Source organism: Colobus angolensis, unplaced genomic scaffold (assembly GCF_000951035.1).
Source record: "Colobus angolensis palliatus isolate OR3802 unplaced genomic scaffold, Cang.pa_1.0 Scaffold119, whole genome shotgun sequence".
NCBI lineage: Eukaryota > Metazoa > Chordata > Mammalia > Primates > Cercopithecidae > Colobus > Colobus angolensis.
The window spans coordinates 3,427,174-3,447,463 of record NW_012113030.1 but is presented as its reverse complement, the minus strand read 5'-3'; the positions used below and the strand labels follow the sequence as shown (position 1 = coordinate 3,447,463).

The window sequence follows — 20,290 nt, the reverse complement described above, 5'->3', positions numbered from 1 at the left end:
GTTTTGTCACAGTTGAAGGACACTGATCTTGGAGAAACCACCACTTTATAGCAAGCAGTAACCAAGCCTTCTTTCTGACCTTGAAATAGACATTAGCTGATTGCTCAAGATTGGTTGCTGCAAACACAACCTTGAGAAATAATCCAGGTACAGAACAGTCAGCAGACAGGGTCTCACATTCTCGGCATACTCAGCAAAATATATGGAGGGCAAAAAATGCAGAGAGGACTGCCTCCCAACAGAAAAATGTTCTCAGACAGCCCCAAAGAGAAAATAACATGTTCTCTTTCCTTTGAAATTTGAGCCTGAAAAGAAGACATGTTTTACTTTCTGCATCTATCTTACCACAAAGGAATAACCAGACTGAGTATGAAGCCAACATGGCACAAGTCAGAGATGAGAAATGGAGACTGAAAAAAGATTCTAGTGAGTTGTGGGTCAAGTGCACCCTGAAGCCGGATCTTCTCAAGACTTTTCACTCATGTGAGCTAATTGAGTTTTCACACCAAAACAGTTCTGACTGATTTGGCATTTGACATGCATTGTTTCATCACAACAGCCCTATGGAAGAGATGTCATTATCTTGACCTTGTAGATGAGTGAAATGTGCATCATAAAGATTCAGTTGCCCACTATTACACAACAACAAAATAGAGTCACAAGTCACATCTGCTGATGGGAAACTCCATGCTCTTAACACTTAAATTATTAGTACTCAAACTTTATTGCACTTTAGAATCACTGAGAATTGAGATCTACCCCAGACCTAATTAATCAAAATATCTATGGGTGAGGCACAGAGGCCATGAATTTTTAATAAGTTCTCAGATGATTCTGATGTTGGAATTATGGATCACTTGTTGAGAAACATTTGCCTTACAGGAACATGCGATTTTAGGGATTCTGCTGCCTGATTTTCTGACACTATGCCCTTATTAAAAAGTCCTGCTTCTGGAGGAATAATACTTGAAGCTTTGTCAGTTATGTAAACTATAAATCAAAGGAAATCCTTTTCTGAGAAGAACTTTATTGGGAGAAGTGGAGAAAAATCAGAAAACATGAGGTCCTGAGCTGAGGGAAGGAGGGGTAGAAATGGGACCTAAAAAGGGAAAAGGGAAAAAAGACAGTCTTGAAGTTCTATTTCACCAATTATTGCCTAAGAAGTTCCTTTTTGTTTAATTAATAATTGTGTGTGTGTGTGTGTGTGTGTGTGTGTGTGTGTGTTAATTTCAGGTACCAGAGTTTATATATAGGGAGACTTGAAAGTCTTTTGAAAAACACATACAGACATTTTGGTTTGCTAGTTACAATGGCTCACTGGACATAAAGGAAAATGTTTAACTTAATTATTGACTTTGAATAGACATTTTCTCACTGCTAATAAGATTAGCTAGATTAATAGTTGTTCAAGGGTTGTGGAGATGGAAAGAACAGAGTGAGAGTTATTATTCATCAATATTTGGACATTCTTTCACAGAATAGTTATGGAAGTCATGTGTGTTATTGTAAAATATCATCCTACTTGCCTATCGTGTCTTGGTTTGTTTTTTTCTCTCTCTCTTTTTAAATTTAAGGGAAGTGTCATTTGCCTTTTGAGATAGGTATTATTTTTTGAAAGTCAGAACTGTTTTTGTACATAGTATCCTACAGTGACCTCCTCTGTGTAACGTATCCTCCTTTAAGTGGAATCTAGCATATAGTCTTTGTATTCTTAAATTCTTAAAGCTGGGAATACTTGAAGTCTTCCTTATTAATATTTCCAAGCATGTAGGCACTGAGGGTGGGTTAGAGTTATTCAGTGACGAGTTAATATGCTAGCTGATAGCATTTCCCACTTCTCATTTTCTCTTATACTTCTTGTCCACTCAAAATTGAAGACTTAGATCAACCTGGCTTAAAGAGGTATTTATTTTTAAAGTTTTAAGTTCCTTCTTACTCCAAAGAGTTCTGGTAACATTCCTGTAGTCTCAATCTTAAATGGGTATAATATTTCTAGTTTCTGGCTAATCCAGTTAAGTTTAAGGTATGTTTTGACAGTAATTACGTTTATTATAAAAGTGAACATTCTAACCAAAGTTTTAATGAGTTTATTTAAAATTATATCTTTTCTTTAGATGGTGCTCCTCTCTCCCCAATAGTATGATAAGGAAGCATTTTGATATTTCAATTTTAACTGGCTCATTCAGTTCATAGGCCTCCTCAACTTTGTCATACTTGCAGAACCACTTCTTTTCTAGTTGATATCAGAAGCTGGGCTGTATTTGGTCATTCCCAACACAGTCCTTTTACAAGTATGCTCACTCGAATACCCTGTCTCCAGATATGTAACAAAATACTAAGTGATCACTTACAACATTATCTCTGTGTCTGCCTTCCCCTTGGGAAACCATGTCATTTCAACATTGTGGAAACCGTATTCTTTTAAAGCCAACAAACTGAAATTTATTGAATGAAAAGAAAGATATCCATCTGCATATGTGGAAGAGGTTCTCATTAGCTCAAAGTTGTGTGGTCCAATGAGAGAGAAACATAGACTTTGCAATACTGTATTTTACAAGTACCTACCACAGTTATGTGTGCTACAGGCAAAAGTTATATGAACATCTGTTAATTACTTCAGTTTAATACCACACTCTGATGTGGTACGTTGGAATAAAAAAGGGAATGAATGGGACTTTCAAAACAGAATCCCATTGTTAGAGTGCTTTCAGATCAATACAAATATGACATCTCTATTATTTGTTTAAAATAGGTTGGAAATATATTGCCATTTTAAAAATGAATCATCCCTACTATTCTCCAGATGAAATTCTTGCCTTTTTTCTCAAGCCAAAATTACATGTTCAATATTTTTGTACAATGGTCAGGGTTAAAATGGATGAGGAGTCAAAGGTTTTCAAGTGTGATCCTTTTCTGTGGGTACTATCTAAGAAGATGACCTGGGAAATGCTACTCTGGAAACACAAAGGTCACTTATAAAAAAGATAGTAATTCACAGACAGTAAACTAATATGTTTTAACTTCTATAAATCATGTTTCATTTTAGTCTCTCTCTCTGAGGAGAGGCTCATTACATTAGGGTGGGAGAGGGCTTGATTCCAACTTCTTTATAGGTAATACAAACATGCTTGGAAATCAGGTAGGTGTGTGTTTAGGGGAGGGGCAGGAGGGATTACTAAACACTTTTCCTGCTACAGCACATCAAGGGATAAGACTGAAGGACTAAACTACTATCTTTTTCCTCTAGTGTAAAGGTGAGGTAGGGAGAGTGGAATGTTTTAATAAGTGAGGTTGACAAAATTAAAGAGAGATGAAGAAGTCCTGAAAGCCACAGAAGAAAAGAGACGCATGGTCAGGTCGAGCAGATTCTAAGGGTTGCCAGTCTACAGCCATTGAGGTCCCCTGTGGTCACTGAGCCAAGCGTTTTACCATGCAGCCTCTGTGGCAGGGTGAGCTCACTCCTCAGCAGAGGCTGGGGGAGACCACAGGGCTCGTGGGCTGTACTGGGACCATAGAAGACTCAGAGAAAGCTGCAGCCCACAGGAACTGAAGTGCAGGCCTCCCCAAGCTGAGAGGTTGATTCACAGGCTCTGACAGCTGCAGACTTCAACAAACTGCAGCCAGGAAGCAGACAGAGAGACACAGGACCTGGCCCCAGAGAGCAAAAGGAAGAGAGAGCTCCTTTCCCAAGGACTTGACCTTATCCCTTCCTCCAGTAGCATGCGTAAAACCTCCTCCTCATATTCATTCTAAAGCCATTATAGGGATGTCAAAAGAGAAAGAGGAGGCCAGCTGAGAGGCTGTCCAAACTTATTCAAATGAAATTTTTAATTTTTTCATGGCAATTTAAATTTTTAGCTCAACTGGATGCTTGACTATTTGTTTAATTTTTTCACTCAGCTAATGTATTGGAAGGAGCTTGGAATTTTGTTCAGATTAGTTGAAACCAAACGACAAAATGTGTTTTCTCTGCACATCTAAGTTACGAGTTTAATTTCCCACCTTGCTGTAGCTTTTAAAAATAATAAAAGAGACTTGCATAGTGAGAGAAAAAAAGAAATGACGAAAGTCCAGTTATCCTTAGTCATATTGTGATGATGTATAGAACCATATAAAGCATAGAGTTACAGGGCATTTGAAGGCATTTGAACTCTGCGTCCCCAACTCTGCTTCTGGAATCACTGCTATTACCTGCTTGGAAAATATTCCTTTTTGCTCATTTTGATATGAAAATAAAACTGCTGTTTTTAAAGTCTGTTAAAAAAAACTTTCCTAGTGATTTCTTACATTCTCCAGAGATCGATATGGCCATCACTGAACAAGGCAGAAAATATGTCTTCTTATGTCAAAATCTGATTTTTCTGTTTCTTTTACCCACTGTCTTCTGGGACATCTTTAGGAGATCATTTTCTCCTTCCATTATGTTTCCTCAGGATGTAAATCAGCAATTACTTAGTTCCCAAAACAAACTCTGAGGTTATAAATGAGGATAGACAGTAATTTTATCTGTGAGAGATTAAGACATCATCCAGTTAGTTTGGTAACAATGGAGTGCAACTGAGTGCATTGCTTCCTATTCATTCTGGCTCAACTTTTTCTTCTTTCTCTCTGTCCACCTGTCTCTCCCTTTTTGAACTAGCTGACTTTTCTTTTTAACAAAATAATTCAGGGTAGAACCACAAACTTGGTAAAATTCCCAAAAGTAATCTGAAAACTTTCTTCTTAAAATCTAAGTGACACATAAGTCAACTAAGCTAGTGTGTGTGTGTGAGTGTGTGTGTGTGTTACCAAGTAATCCCCTGAAACAATAAAATTCAAATAGCAAAGGCAACTTGCAACAGCATAATTCATCTGTTTATTTAGTTAATATTACAATGATAACAGGTTAAAAGCACTAAATTTGTATCCTCTTAGAAGGATAATAATTAAGATTTTGACTTATAAATTTCACAGTTCTTAACCATTAAAAATCTATTTTCCAAAGGAGTAATAATATATATTTTCTTAAAGGGACAGATCTAAACTTTCTGATTTATGACCCAAAACATATTTGTTTATTAGTTTAAACAAAACATTAGGGATATCTTAACTCTTGGTTACTGCTTTCAGGAAAGCACAAAGCTGTTGAAGCAAATATACACAAAACGTATTTTTCAGTAGTGATTTCAACCATTGTATATCATGTCAATGAGTGAACCTGAGAACCCCAGACTTAGTATCTCCAGATCTTTGTAACACATTCTAGCTTAAACAATCAACCAACAGACATGTATTTGGTGCCTACTGTGTACAAGCCAGCATACTAAAGCAATACAGGAAATGCAAATAATTAAAATGATTGGCCTCAACCTGCTCAGGCTTCCAATGTAGCTGGTAATATTAAACACACACCAAATTATTCCACTTTCAATGTCCTCAAAAAAAGTGATGATGTTAACTGGATCATATGTAAGAATCGCCTCTGCTGGAACCTAGAGGAAGCCGGGGTATCTTCAGCAGTGATTAAAGTCTCTGTCTGAATTAGATTCCTCAGCTCCAGGTTTGAGTGCTGCTTGAACTCCTGAAACTGAAAGTGTTCCAGCCAGACTCACACCTGTCACCATTAGTGGCTATACTTAGACTCATGGACTCATGACAATGGAGCAAGATAAACAAGTATATATATGTCCACATCGTATATATATATATATATATGTAAATATATATACACTCAAATCATATATAAGGTGATGTTCCCCTATATATGTCTCCTGGAAAGCCAGGAGTTCAGGACTTTCCGTTGTGCATGGAGAGGAGGATAACCCACATTATCATTTATTTATTATCCTAATAAGACAAACAAGAGACTATAGTAAGAAAAGTATGAAAAATCTCCAAACTTCATTCAACACAATCAAAAATAGAAAGCTAGAGGAAAGGATAAGACAAGAGGACCCAGCACTGAGGAGAGGCGTTGAGATGACCAGGGAGTGGGGCGAGAGCTTGCCCCCACTTCCACTTCCATGCCCACCCCCTGGGTCCCAAAGAAAAGACCTGGGGCTAGGCAAGCAGAGAAAAGGAAAGCAGAGACACATTTTCCAACACCACAAATAAATTAATAAATACATAAGTTAAACAAGAAAATAACTTTTAGGCACCGCTTGAAAGGCAGCAACCCTCTAGAGACCAGGCAGGCCCCACTCTGGAGCCGGCAGGTTGCTGCGAAACCGCCAACACTGGCGGACTCTGAAGACGTCGCCCTAGGTCCCCTGCCCCTGGCGCCAGGTCTTTTGAGATGCACTGGAGCAGGAAACCCTATCTCTTGTTACTTTTGGGTCGGTTCCTCCCGATGCTTGGGTAAGGGAGAAAGCCAAGGCGAGCTGTAGCCCTGCAACCGAACCCCGAACCCCGAGGAAGGTGCACCCTGCACTACCCTGCCCTGCCTAACGCAAACGCGCAGCCCGGGAGCGCCCAACGCTTGGTCTTTGAAAACGCCCAGCAGGAAGGTGATTCCTATTACGCGCCCCCCACTCTGACCTCGCAATCTTGTAAAAACTCCTCATTCGACCCTCCTTTTTGCTCCAAAAGAGGGCTCGGATGGGGACTCCAGAAAGCCTGGAGTTCGAGGCGCGGGACCTATTTTACTAAGCACCTGGCTCCACTCTGGGTGGAGTGAGAATGGTGGTGGCGGGCGGGGGAGGGAGAGGCAGGGAAAGATGCACCTTCACCCAAGAGTAGGCGAAAAGACCAGCTGCTTAGATCTTTCTCAAGTCTAACTTTCCTTAAGGTAGGGCTGCGCAAAGGGAGAGCGGTCATTCCCGAGACTCCAGTAGGGGCACCAGGCAGAACCCAGACAGCGGCCCCGCGCGGCTAGGGACTAACTCCGAGGGAAACCAGTGGCGGTATCCGTGGCTCTGCTTAAACAAACAGAAATAACAACTGGAGGGGCTGAGGATCAGACTGAGTTATTAATGAGTTCGTGATCTGCCCTGGCGGGACGGTGCAGAAGAAAGGATCGAAGTTGCAGGGTAGGGGAAATAGAAGGATCAGAGGAGTAAACGCAGTGGAGGAAGGAACAGAAAGTAGGAGACCCAGAAAAAGGTAACCCGAAAGCCTTCCCAGTTTCTACGCAAAGCTCTCACTTCTACCATTGTCGCGCGCCTTTCCTGGGTCCCTCCGTCAGAGGCTCGCAGTGTCCTAGCCCCACGTTATCCCGACCGCACCCTGGTGCACTGGATATCGTCCCTTTCGCACCCGGTCTTCCCTTCTCCTCATTCTCCCCGTCTTTTGGAGCAGGGCCCCTGCGTGGCCAGGGCTCAGAGCGTCGTGATCCGGGACGTGCAGGTGCCATTACGGAAGACGCCGCCGGACTCCAGGTTCTCAGGTTGGAAATCTTCCACGCTGTAGGCACGGCTCTTGAGTGCGGTGGCGTAATAGTCAACCGGCTCCTCCGCAGCGTTGTCCATCCAGCTGAGGCACAGGATGCGTTGGAAAGAGCGCTTGAAGTTGTCTGAGAGAAAGCCATAGAGGATGGGGTTGGCGCAGCTGTTGGCATAGCCGAGGATGACCGACAGCTGGCTCACCGTGGCGTCGTCCTGCTCAGCAAACACGTTGACCAGCTGCACCACGTAGAAAGGCATCCAGCAGATGACAAACACCATCACCACCATCATCACCATTAAGGTGATCTTGCGCTCCGAGCGCTTGCGCTGCTGCCAGCCGGCCTTGAGGGCCACCATGCGCATCTTGGCAATGATGAGCACGTAGCACAGGCAGATAGCCCCGACGGGCAGCAGGAAGCCCATGAGAAATGTGTACAACACGAAGCCCACCAGCCAGCGTTGAGCGGGCTCTGGCATGAGCATGTTGCAGGCCACCGTGCCGTCGCTGTTGGCCGCGGTGCGAGAGAAGACCACGATGGGCAGGATGACTAACAGCGATAGCACCCACACGCCCAGGTTTACTACCTTGGCCACGGTGGGCCGGCGGTAGCGGGCCGCCTTGATCGGATGCACCACAGCGACGTAGCGGTCCACGCTAAGCACAGTCAGACAGTAGATGCTGGTGAACATGTTGACCGCGTCCACGCTGAGCACGAGGCGGCAGAGCAGCGCACCGAAGGGCCAGTGGCGCAACAACGTGGAGGTGACCAGGAAGGGCACGCTGAGCATGAGCAGCTCATCAGCAATGGCCAGATTTAGGATATAGATGTTGGTGGCCGTCTTCATCTTGGCATAGCGCAGGATCACGTAGATGACCATAGAGTTCCCACACAGCCCCACCAGGCATACCACGGAGTAGATGAAAGAGATGAGGATGGCGCTGCCCTGGCCCTCGCTCAAGGTCCCGTTCTGGGACGCGTTTCTCCCCGGCTCCTCCATGCCGTCCGCAGCGCCGGCCCCGGGGCCCCTGCTGCCGCCGCCTTCGCCGCAGCTGCCCGGGCTGGGGCTAGGAGAGGAGGAAGGAGAGGAGGCGGTGCCATTGGGGAACATCCCAGCTGAGGGGGCCCAGTGGGGCTGCCAGGGCTGGGGCTCTTTCCTCGTGCACCTGCCGCCTGCGCGCTGTCTCCGCACCCTACCGCTTGCCTGCAGCCCACAGCCGCCTAGCGCCTCCGGGTAGAGCGCAACCGCTGCGGGGAGCGCGGCTCCTACCGGCGCCGGCGGGGCGCACAGCCCAGCGGTTGCCTGGGCGCTGCCGTTTGCAGCTCCGGGGTGCTCGGGCACACGCGACCGTGGAGAGGGGAGGCCAGGATGCGGGAGCCCCGAGCGGCACAGCCATTAACTGGCGCGGCTCTGGGCTGGTGAATGATTAATAGGCACCACCAGCGCGTCAGCAGCTACGAAAAAAGTGAGTGGGGGTGGAGAAAGAGAGGGAGGAGAGCACATAGTGGCTTGTCCCCCCTCCCCCCATTCTTTTTCCTTCCCAGTCCTGCACTCTGCTCAACTTCAGTGGCTGCTTCCGGGGTTCCCTCGCAGCACCATCTCTCTCTCAGATGAACCAAGAGAGTTCCTCGGTTTTACTGGAGAGCGGGTGGGAACCAAAGGTATAGATTCTGTCCCATCCCACTCCTCTCCTACCCAAAGCAAAGACTCAAACGGACCCATGACCATGGATGTCTGGAGTTCATCTCAGTTTCCCTCTATTGCTGCCCTTTTCTCTGGAGACCCCAGCTCCTCTCCCGTCCTGCAGTCCAGAACCCTACTCTCCCTCTTCCCACCCTCGCTTGCCTTGCAGACCCGCCGGGAAAGCTCTGGGCCCTCCTTACCCAGAGCGCTCAACCTCCAGACTGAGGAGCAGATGGCCGGTGTAAAGTGCATGAGCGGTCTGATAACAGGTTGACGTTCTTCGCGCAGTCCAACTCCCTTCTTTGCGCCTGGCCCCTGCACAGGTGCCCACACAGTTACTCTTAGAGTCGCGGAAACTGACCCTAAGCTGCGAGCCTTATGAGAAGAAAGGGCAACCACCGTGCGTTAGGGGCTTCTGCACTGTAACACAGCAGGCAGCTTAGGCTGTTGGAAGTGTTCAGGGACCTGAGTGAACCATTTGCAAATCTCTTAATAAAGCTCGTAGCGTTCAGATCCCCCCGTGTCTACCACAGGAATATCGACTGCAGAAACGAGGACGCGTGGCTGGGAGCCCTGGAGGAGCTTGAGACTCCCTACAGAACGTGCCAGGCGCGGTATTGGGAATCCACCTAGATGTTCACTCGGGAAAGATAAGGCTGCGCCGCTTGGAAGGGCTCCACCCGCGTCCCTGCTGTACTTTGTACCCTGGAGAGTTGGCGGGTTCTGGGAGACGAGAGTTTAAAGGCTTGGGCGGGCCGGGACGCCAGCTCTTCTAAATCCAGGTGAGGAGCTGCCGCCATGCGATGACCAGACCTGTCACCACCCACAGGAACGGCAGGGCGACATTCGAATTTTTCCGGGAAGTGCTAGGATGACAGCTCTTTCTGAGGCTTGATGTGTGACCTGGATCTGAGTCACGTGCCCAAACCATTAGGAGACATCACTGTAGGCAAGCTGGCGGCTCGCTGACTTCATTTAAGAATCAAAACGGTTTCCCTGTAAGAAAGAATGGATGTTCAATTATCAGGATTTTAAACGAACCCTGGGACTTCCCACCATTCCTACCCTAGGGTCTCTTTGGCTTTCCAACGGTTCCTGTGGAAGGAAGAATCACATTCCATGCAACTCCCCTGTTCCTTTTCAAAAACGTTGCTTTGCTAGGTAAGATCCCTGCAAGTCTTTATCTGAAACTTGTCTGTTCACAGGAAGAGTGACCCGCAGCAGCTTATTGCTCTGCCTCCTTCAAGGTTTGCTGTCTCCAGTTTTTCCTTAGTTTCTCCTTCTCCTCAACCAGGCTGTGCCCACTGTACTGAGTCTCAGTTTTCCTCCTCTCAGTAGACTTTACTCCAAGGAGAGGCTAAACTCCTCATGGAGGTTATCTGTACCAGTCCTGAATGAAGAAATGGATGCAGAAATTAAAAACAAAAAAGTATAATTCCTAATGCCCTGTTGCTTTATACAGGTAATCACTTACATATAATGTATGTGTTTTAGTTCTCAAAACTAAATGTCTTGAAAAGGAAAGAATAACTTCTGTAGCGTGTTGATGATAGCAATCAAAGATTAAAATAAATGATGGCAGACTTTCAAAGGAATGTGTGCAATTACTAATGAGGAATGTGCTAGGGTGGAATCTGAGGTTTCATAAGGCTCAAACTGTTTTAACCCATTGTTTTACCTGAACAAATTGCCTTCTTTAAAGTGGAATGTACAATTGGTGTTTAGCTATATTTATTTTTCCTTTACAAATACAGCACATATGGAGAGAAAATAAATGTTAATTAAGTTAAAAAAAAGAGAGTGGGTATTGTCCCAGAATCCCAGAAGAGCATTTTACTAGCCAAGCCTCTTATGATGGTTTAGATGCCTCTGTCAATCACTGACTAAAGACACCTGACTATCTGTACCTCTGGGAGCTTGAATTTCAACAGGCATTATTTAGATGCCTTGGCTTTGATCATGGTTGCTTTTGAGGAGTGGGTGATGGGAGTCAGTGAAAAACAGCTCTATTGTTCAGAATTTCATTAAGTTCACTTTCAGCTCATCTTAGGGAAAACGTCTCTCAATTTTGTGGCCTCATATACAAAAGAAGAAAATTTAAGACCTGATGTGACGTGAGAATGCTTTTTTTTTTTTGAGATGCCACTTTTCACTCACCAGGATGGCTATAAGAAAAAATATTTTAAAACACAAAATAAATGTTAGACAGAATGTGGAGAAATTAGAACACTCATATGTTGCTGGTGGGAATAAAAAATGATGCAGCAACTTTAGAAAAAAATTTTGATGATTACTCAAAAAGTTTAAACTAGAATGACCATATGAGCCAGCAATTCCACTTCTATTTGCTCCTCAAAATTGAAAACAGGTGTTTAAACAAAAACTTGCGTATTAACATTCATAGCGACACTATTCATAATAGCCAAAAATTAGAAACAACCCAAATATCCATCAATTGCTGAATGAATAAATTGTGGTATATCCATACAATGGAATAGTATTCAACCATAAAAAGAAATGAAGTACTAATACATGCTTCAACACAGATGAACCTTGAAAACATTACAAAACGAAAGAAGCCAGACACAAAAGGCCATGTATAGCATGATTCCATTTATATGACATGCCCAGGGTGGGCAAATACATAGAGACAATGCGAATTAGTGGTTGCCAGGGGCTGGAGTCAGTGGGGAATGAGGAAGGACTGCTTAATGGGTATGAGGTTTCTTTTTTGGGTGGTGAAAATGTTCTGGAATGAGATAGTGGTGATGATTGCATAGCATTGTGAATATGCTAAAAATCCCTGAATTGTACACTTCAAAAATGATTAAAATTATAAATTTTATATTATGGGAGTTTTACTTCAATTTTAAAAAACATGAGAGAAAGACAAAGGAGGGATTGAGATGGATATAAGCTATGAAGCATTATTAAATCTTTTCAGTCATGTATTTTATTATTATTATTATTATTTTTTGAGACAGGGTTTTGCTCTATCACCCAGGCTGGAGTGTAGTGGCACAATCACAGTTCACTGTAGCCTTGATGTCTCAGGCTCAAGTGATCCTCCCACCGTAGCCTCTGGAGTAGCTGGGGACTATGGGTGTGCCCCACAATACCTGGCTAATTTTTAAGGTTTTTGTAGAGATGGGGTCTTCCTATGTTGCCCAGACTGGTGTGGAATTCCTGGGTTCAAGCAATTTTCCTGTCTCAGCCTCACAAAGCACTGGTATTACCTGCATGAGCCGCCATGCTCAGCCCAGTCATGTATGTCTAATTATTGTATTTGTGACCTAATCTATGAACAACAACAACAACAAAAACAAACAAAGAAACAAAAAGCATGGCATTTCTGGGCCACCACGAAGGTGGGTTGGGGTTGCAGCTATTTTCAAATTGTATTAAAAGCAGGAGCCCAGTTAGAGTGCTATCTTCCCCTCAGATCTCAATTTAATGTAAATATTTCTAAAGAAACAGGAAAACTGATATAGGCATGAGATCACTTTAATTTGCAAAAAACACAGTCAGTGAATAGTCAGGACTCAACCATCTTCCTGTCTTGTTAAAAACTTTTTTTTTTTTTAAGTTCACATGTCTAAAACCTTGAAAAGATTAGGAAGAACTTGTTTTCTCCAAATAAGTTACCCGTCCTCCAGCCCTCTTTGGTTACCATCTTTCCTATGCCTCTGTGATATCAACATTTCTAGATAGAAAAGAAGGACATGTTTTCCATAAAGGGGAGAATGAAATGTTCCAGTTTAGGAAGTTGCAGATTCTTAAGCAGACTGGTTTTCTTCCCTCATTGTAACTTTCTCCTACAAGTTGTACTCTCCTGTGTTATCATGTACCCGGTGCACACTTTGATTATTATACTTATCACTGTACTGTGGCTTTTTGCATACTTGTCTGTACCCTCTCATAAATTTGTAAGCTTGTGGAGACCAGGGGCTTATATTTTATTTATTTTTCTATCCCCAGCATCTAGTGAAGTACCTACAAAACTGCCCCAAATCACCTTGTTTTATTTTGTCAAGGCATCCCATGGATAGTACTTTCCTCTTTTCTAGACTATAAAATGTAGATGCAAAGAAATGAACTGTGGGCTCCTTACAAGCAGAGCTTTACTAGCTGAGGAATATCATTATGTGTAATAATTCCTTATACACTGAAATTATTCTAAATAATTTCAATTCGCATGTCCTGTGTCAACAATTATTGTGCTGATGACTCATTCATTCATCATTCTTGGTCTTAAATTTCTTGGCAGAGAAAGGGCTCTGGAAAACGGGTAGTACATGCGTTAGTAGCTAATGATGGTTATTTAATAGTGTCATGCAGTGTGAAAGTCATCATGTGTGGAAGATCATTTCTTTTTAATTGCAGTTTTGAGCCTCAGTTGCTTTGGTGGAATAGTAATTATTAGGGCCTCAACTTCTGCTTATGTCAAAATCATTCCTAATGTGGTTTTTCCAACCAGAGCCTGTGTTGATCCTCAAATGAGTGCCTCTAATCCATACCAGTGATAAAGGGCTGGCTGGGGCCAGGGATTAAAGGGTACACTTCCTGGAACATTCTCTGTAGCAGCAGAATCAGAGTCAGGTTTACAAACACCTGTCTGGACAGATGGGACCAAACTGAGTATAAGGGGCTAACACCACTCAGCAATATGGCCCACAGCAAAGGTTGTGTCACTTAAGGACCATCTGCCACTAAGCAGTTAACATGATGTCAGTCTAATGAGAAAGTTACCAGAGCATAAATGTGGTTATAGGGCTAAGAAACAATCCTAGACTTCATTTCTCAGGAATACCCAATCACAGCAACCTTGGTAGCCTGTGGTTTAGTTCATCACCAACCTCAGCAAACTCACCCTGGCCCACTGATTTTCCTATTGCCTCTTCTGTGAACAGCATAACAGAGTCTTTTTTGTGCTTTTAGGAAAGACCTATATGTTGTAACAACTCATATTCTTCCCTATGTTTTCTCTACTACAAAATAATGTTTCTAAAAACAAGAATTCAGCACATACAGGAAAGTATTCATTACAAATAATGGATACATAAAAACAGAACAGGAGCACATTCATGTTATCTATACTATTTTGAATAGTCCTTATCAGTAATACATTTTTCTGTAATAAAGTCTATTAGTTAAGGATTTTAAGAAGAACTGCATTAGTTTAAAACTATTGTCTCAAAATCTTTCTTTGAGAACGAGTCTTGCTCTGTTGCCCAGGCTAGAGTGCGGTGGCATGATCTCGGCTCACTGCAACCCCCGCCTCCCGGGTTCAAGTGATTATGTTGCCTCTGCCTCTCGAGTAGCTGGGATTATAGGCGCCCATCATGCCCACCTAATTTTTGTATTTTTAGGAGAGACGGGGTTTTCAACATGTTGGCCAGGATGGTCTTGATCTCCTGACCTCGTGATCCACTGGCCTCGGCCTCCCAAAGTGCTGGGATTACAGGGGTGAGTCACCGCGCCCGAAAATTGTCTCAAACTCTTAAAAAAATTTTTTTGGTATTTCTCTTTTTAGCAAAAATCACAAATAAATGCTTTCAAAACTATAAACCATATTTTTGTTTCTTTTGATACTTCAATTTATGTTTGATTTTGAGCAGAGGATTTAAATACTTACAGCAAATCATTCATTCCTTGAGAAAAGGCTGTTCCTTTGGAGCGGGCTATATCTGTCAATCAGCTCCATCAGCCCAGCAAAGAGCTGGGGTGTGGAAGGAAAGCCTGTTTTGTAGATGAAAACAATGTAGACATCTAAACGCCCACCACCATGATACTGTCATTTTGTTCTCATCTTAAATATGCTCAGGCAGGAGTCTAGGTTCATGTTTCATCAGTGAAAACATGGTTTTATTTAGACAATGAAGCAACTTAAATTATTGATCTTTTCTCCTTTTCTGCAATTAAGTTGGAACTGGTCATTATTGGTTCTAGGTTGACAGCCTCTCCATCTTCTTGTCTTCTCCTGCTGGAGGCAAAATGGAGGGCTGTGCCTGTGAACTGTCAGAATGGAGCTCAGAATTATCATGAGTGGTCCAGAAAGAGGTCCTGGATCTTCAGCTCACTCTCCCCTCTTGAGAGTGGACTGCCTCTCCTGACCAGCACCTGGCCCTGCCCCTGTCTCCTTTTGCCCACTGTATGGAATGATACTTTACTTAGTCCTTGAGGAAGTAGCCTGTGCTACTCATTTCCTACAGCCTGACATCTCCTTTCCTGCCAGAAGAAGGAAGTAAGAAGATAGCATAGCCCAAGTGGGGACACCTGGCCTACACTCCTTCTTTGTTGACTGTTTGGTTGAGCCAAGATTTCGCTGCTTGTGCCATTAGCCAATGCACTGGTTTCTGGTATCATATCCTAATTTTTAAAAAGTATCTGTATGTGTTTTATTTTATGGAAGTAAAATTCAGACTGTAGTAGAACAGACTTATTTCCAGTTATTTGCCCTATTTCTTAGTTAAAAGGAAGTGGAAATTAATGTATGAGTAATGTATGTTTTTAATTGTAACTTAGTAATTTGCTTATTAATTCAGCAAACACTTATGGAATGCCCACTGGGTGGCAGGCACTGTTCTAGGCACAATAGATATAGTAACAAATTATTTTAATTTTCTGTGGAATTCTAGTAGGGCAGAAAGACAGTTAACAAGTACAGATACTGTAATTTCATTTAGTGATAAGTTCTAAGAAGATAAGTAGGGGTGAGAGGCTACAGAGTGCTGGAGGGGTGGGTGTACTTGGCATAGAGTAGATGGGAAGGTAAGAAGATATTTGAGCAGCTCTGAATAAGTTGAAAGTCAAAGGGCACATGTCTGATGAAGGTTGTTTCAGTCAAAGGTAACAGTGCACATAAAGCATGGGGATCCTGCAGATGTAGATGTTGGCATACTAAAGCTACACATTCCATTTTTAACTTACTTTCTACAGTCATAATTTAGAGAACATCTCTGGGTGTAAATAATAAATTATTTATTTTGATCAGCACCTCATATAAAGAATACATGAAATCTTGTTCTTTCCCGCTTCTAGCCACATCCTTCTCGGCAAGGGAAGGAGTTCCCATAGCCAACAAGTGCCCAGTCTGAGCCTGCAAACCACATCTAGACCATATGCTAGATCACAGTCTTCTAGACTCCATGACTCCCTGCCCAGAAGCTCCAAATCCACTTCCAGGGCAAGTGTGAGCCAAATACATGGCCAAGAAAAGGCTCAGAGGTGACTAGAAGAGGATGAGGCAGATAAGGAATGAGTTTGGCCACAGGGGTTCAGGTATCTATCCTAATGTACATGAGCCTATTCAATGGGCGGGACAAAGCCAGGAATGGAAATTGAAGTAGGACAGGCTGCCGGTGGGGGCAAGTTCCAGGGTACAGCTTGTGAAGAGGGCTAGCAGTCTAAATTGGACTCTGTCCTTCCAGGTCATAATGAAGATAGATGATAGGCTATATTTTATTTAACGGATTCTGAACTTGATTGATGACTCTCAAGTAAGCAAACATGCAAACCAAACAAAACAGTTGGGCCTTTGGAAGAACTTGAAGCACAGATGTTTAACCCAAGCCATTGAGTAGATGGAGAGAGGATGCCACACCACTCACTAAATTCTTTTCTGACTATCCCCTTGGCCTTTCTCATTCCAAAATAAAATTTTGCTCTTCCACCAGTCAAAAATAAAAATGTTATATAAATAACAATGCAAATACATACACACACATTAAATGAACATATATATGCATAGGCTTGAAAGGACAGTTACTAAGATATTAACAGTGGTTATCATCAGGTAGTTGGGTTATGAATACTTTCTTCTCCCTTTTGCAGAGATGTTCTAATTTTTCAGTCATAAGCATGCATTGCTTTTTAAGCAAGATAAAAGCAATAAAAGCTTTTTATACCTTAAAAATGAAAAGACTCCAGGCTGTAAGTGTCTGTTCTATTAAATGTAACATTTGCTGATTTATTTTCTGCTCAATTATTTTTACTTTTAGAAAAACACTAATAAATTTATTCTTGAAATTAACGTGTTGTGATGTAAATTAAATAGCAAACAAAACATACCCATCAGAAGGTGGTAAAAGGAACTGAAACAGAAGCTACAGCAGTCTATCATTTTCTAGGCAGCCCCTATCATCCCATAGCTAAGTGATTCATTGAGTATGCTTGAGTCCGATATGCCTACCTTTTGGAATTAGTTTATAATTGCTATATAATGTGATTTATTTGTGATATAAATCACAAGATAATGTTTGTGAAAGCAAAGTGTAGTCTGGCACCAAACATCAGGACTTAAATCTCATATTTTCCATGACTTTAACCTTGTGCTGGTTGTTTGATCCCTCTGTGCTTCATTTTCCTCATTTGTAAAAGGAAGTAACAGTGCATCTATCTTGTAGAATTGTTAAAAGGATTAAATACATTAAAAGTGTTTAAAACAGTGTCTAGCACATAGTAAGCACTATGTACATATTTAGCTAATATAAAATAATTTCTGAGGTATAGGTTACAATGTAAACACTGTTTTTGAATTAGCCCCAAGATTTCAAAAATCCATTTTTATCTCTTGCTTAAGAGCTTAATACAGTAGGTCTGACATTCACTTATTCAGTCTAAAAGATACTGAGTTTCTATGTGCATGATACCCTTTCGTTTTCCTCCTGCCTATGCAGTTGAGTCCCCTAATTCCAACACTGTGAACTCTGTTCCATTCACCAGTTTTTGGTACATGACACGCCCTCAGCTAAAATAACTCTAAGGTATTAATCACGTCTATCTACATCATACTGAAGTCAATCTAGTCTACCACACGGTAAGGATCCATACTAATCACTGAACTCATTGACTCAAATAACCCAAATATTTGAATGTTACATATGCACAGTCTAAGTTTGACGTGACTTTTGTTTTTTGTCTCAATTTCCAATGAGGCCCCAGGCTCCAATCCTGATGACTGCAACTGGGAAATGTATCCACTTTCTAAAGAGATACACCCCCTTAGTCCACCCCCTTAGCCCATTGCCTACCTCCATATACGAGAGTAGAAAGGAAGATTGATAGTGATTAATTCCTTAGAGACAGTTCTCAGAGTGCTGTGCATTTTTCTTCCCACAGGAGATGGAAAGTGGGTGCTTACCCCATGAGTAAACTGCAGAGGCTTCTATAAGACCATTTAAAGAGCTTGGTAGTACCCCTGAACATTTGACAAGACACAGAGGCTGATGCCTGATTCTTACCTGGAAACCTTAAAGGCGAGCAAGCGGCCCAGTGGGAATTGCTTCAGGTGGTAGAGTGGAGAGAAAAGGCTACAGACGGGGGTGGAAAAAGCTGGTTCTCACTGAAAGTGGAGCAGAGGTGGTGTTTCTCAGGCACTGGCATGGACAATATGGCAGGCAGGCAGATGGCAGCCCAGTGATGGGCCTGCTCCACCCCAGGATGAAAGGATGCTCAGCGGGAAGTTTGTGAAGCACAACAAGCAGTAGCTGAGTGGGGAATGCAGCCAGTTGGCTGAGGATATTGGGTACACCACCCAAGGGCACAGTGGCTGGTCTCCAGCAACAGGGTGGGCGATGCTGAAGAACCCACTGAAGAATTTGAAAAGAGAAAGAAGCACTCACAGACGGCACAATGAACAATCATAACTGCACCACTCAAGGAAGAACTTGGCTGTCCCCAAATGATTTTCCCTCTCCCCTGCAGGAACCAAAGACAGAGAAAGGAGTGAGGGAGTTGGAGTGAAAAAATACCACAAAGACGTGATAAAGAATCAACCACTTCCCTCTTCCCTACTGCAGGATCCAAGCATAGGTCGTGCTGGAGCTGGTACAGGGACAAAGAGATTTAAGTTCAGTGAGAAATGAAAGTTTCAATTTAAAAAGGATTTCTAAAATAATGTCTGAAAATGAGACTCTTAATGTCTGAAAGTGAACAAAAAAAGCTGTGGGATCTGTATGTACTAAGTACTTTCCATTTACGGTTTCAGCATATTTAACCCTTCCAACTACACGATGAGGAAGTTCCTATTTACTACTCTCGTTTTGCAGATGAAGAAACCAAGGCACAGAGAGGTTAAATAACTAGCTCCAAGTCACGTATCTAAAAACAGTCAGAGCTCAAATTTCACTCTAGCAATCTACCCTAAGGCCTGTGCTCTTAAACATCATGCCACACTGCTGTATTCTTATCTTTTACTAAACTCAGTTTAGTAAGGGTGGTTTTAATTAAATTAAATTAAATTAAATTAAATTAAAGGGTGGTTTTGAGACCATGAAATTACATAAATAGCAAATTTAAGTCATTTTTGTGTTTTATGAATTCCTCAATGAATCCAAAAATTGCCTCAGTCTTCTCCTCTATTCATGTTGCCTAATTATTTAAAAGTAACTAGCCCTCATTAGAAATTTGGAGTGACATATTTTGAAAAAATTTAACGTTAAAAAAAGTTATTATAAAAATATTAGGATTGATGAGTCATTGATATTGATATTTTGGTACCAAAGAAAATGCATTTTCTGTTAACAACTGACCACCATTTCCCAGTTCAAAACATGTGACGATCGGTACTGCAGACAGCTTTGTGCTGTCTTCTGCATGAATATTTCTCTGTAGTTTTTTTCCTACTCTGTTCCTATGATCTTGTCCTGCCTCACCTTTGCCCCACCTCAGGAAAATGGGTATCCAAGTGGTGGGTCAGCAGAGTCACTAGGTAGAGGATAAAGGAGCAATAGCTGCTTTGAAGTGATTTATATTGATGCCACAAAATCCCAGCCCAAATGTATTCCCAGGAAAGGAAGAGGGATTGCTGCTGAAACAAAATCAATTTAAAAAAACCTTCCCCTTCCCTAGAGCAAGTGTGTGCACATTTCAACTGGTTTAGGGGCTTTGCGCTTGGACTTTTGTTGATTTGACTGACAGTTTTAACAGAGATGAGAATACACAGATGGCAGATTCACTCATGTGGGGGAACATTCTTTCCTAATTGAAACATTATGCCTCTCTTCGCTAAGCAATTAAGTAGGAAATTAGCATGTTTAGTCCATTAAAATGCCTTAACTTAATAGAGGATAATGACACACAAGAAAAACTTGTAAAACTCAATATTCACACTTGCACATAAGACTAGAGTAAATCAAAACTTTCCACTTCAGTCTTAGAATTTTTTTTGATGGCAAGCTTTTAAATAATTGCATTTTTTTCCCTCTGAACTATGAGATTAATAGTAAATATTTTTCACACATATG

The 20,290-nt window shown here is 42.3% G+C and overlaps 1 protein-coding gene across 1 annotated transcript; it reads right to left on the bottom strand.

The window, feature by feature from the left end:
* Window positions 1-4,832: 4,832 nt before the first annotated feature.
* Window positions 4,833-9,854, bottom strand: SSTR1 (somatostatin receptor 1). Its single transcript, XM_011926179.1, has 3 exons — window positions 9,749-9,854; window positions 9,245-9,411; window positions 4,833-8,815 (listed from the first exon to the last, which is right to left on the bottom strand). Exon 3 carries the CDS (start codon window positions 8,469-8,471, stop codon window positions 7,296-7,298), a length of 1,176 nt encoding a protein of 391 aa, XP_011781569.1. The 5' UTR covers window positions 8,472-8,815; window positions 9,245-9,411; window positions 9,749-9,854; the 3' UTR covers window positions 4,833-7,295.
* Window positions 9,855-20,290: the final 10,436 nt, after the last annotated feature.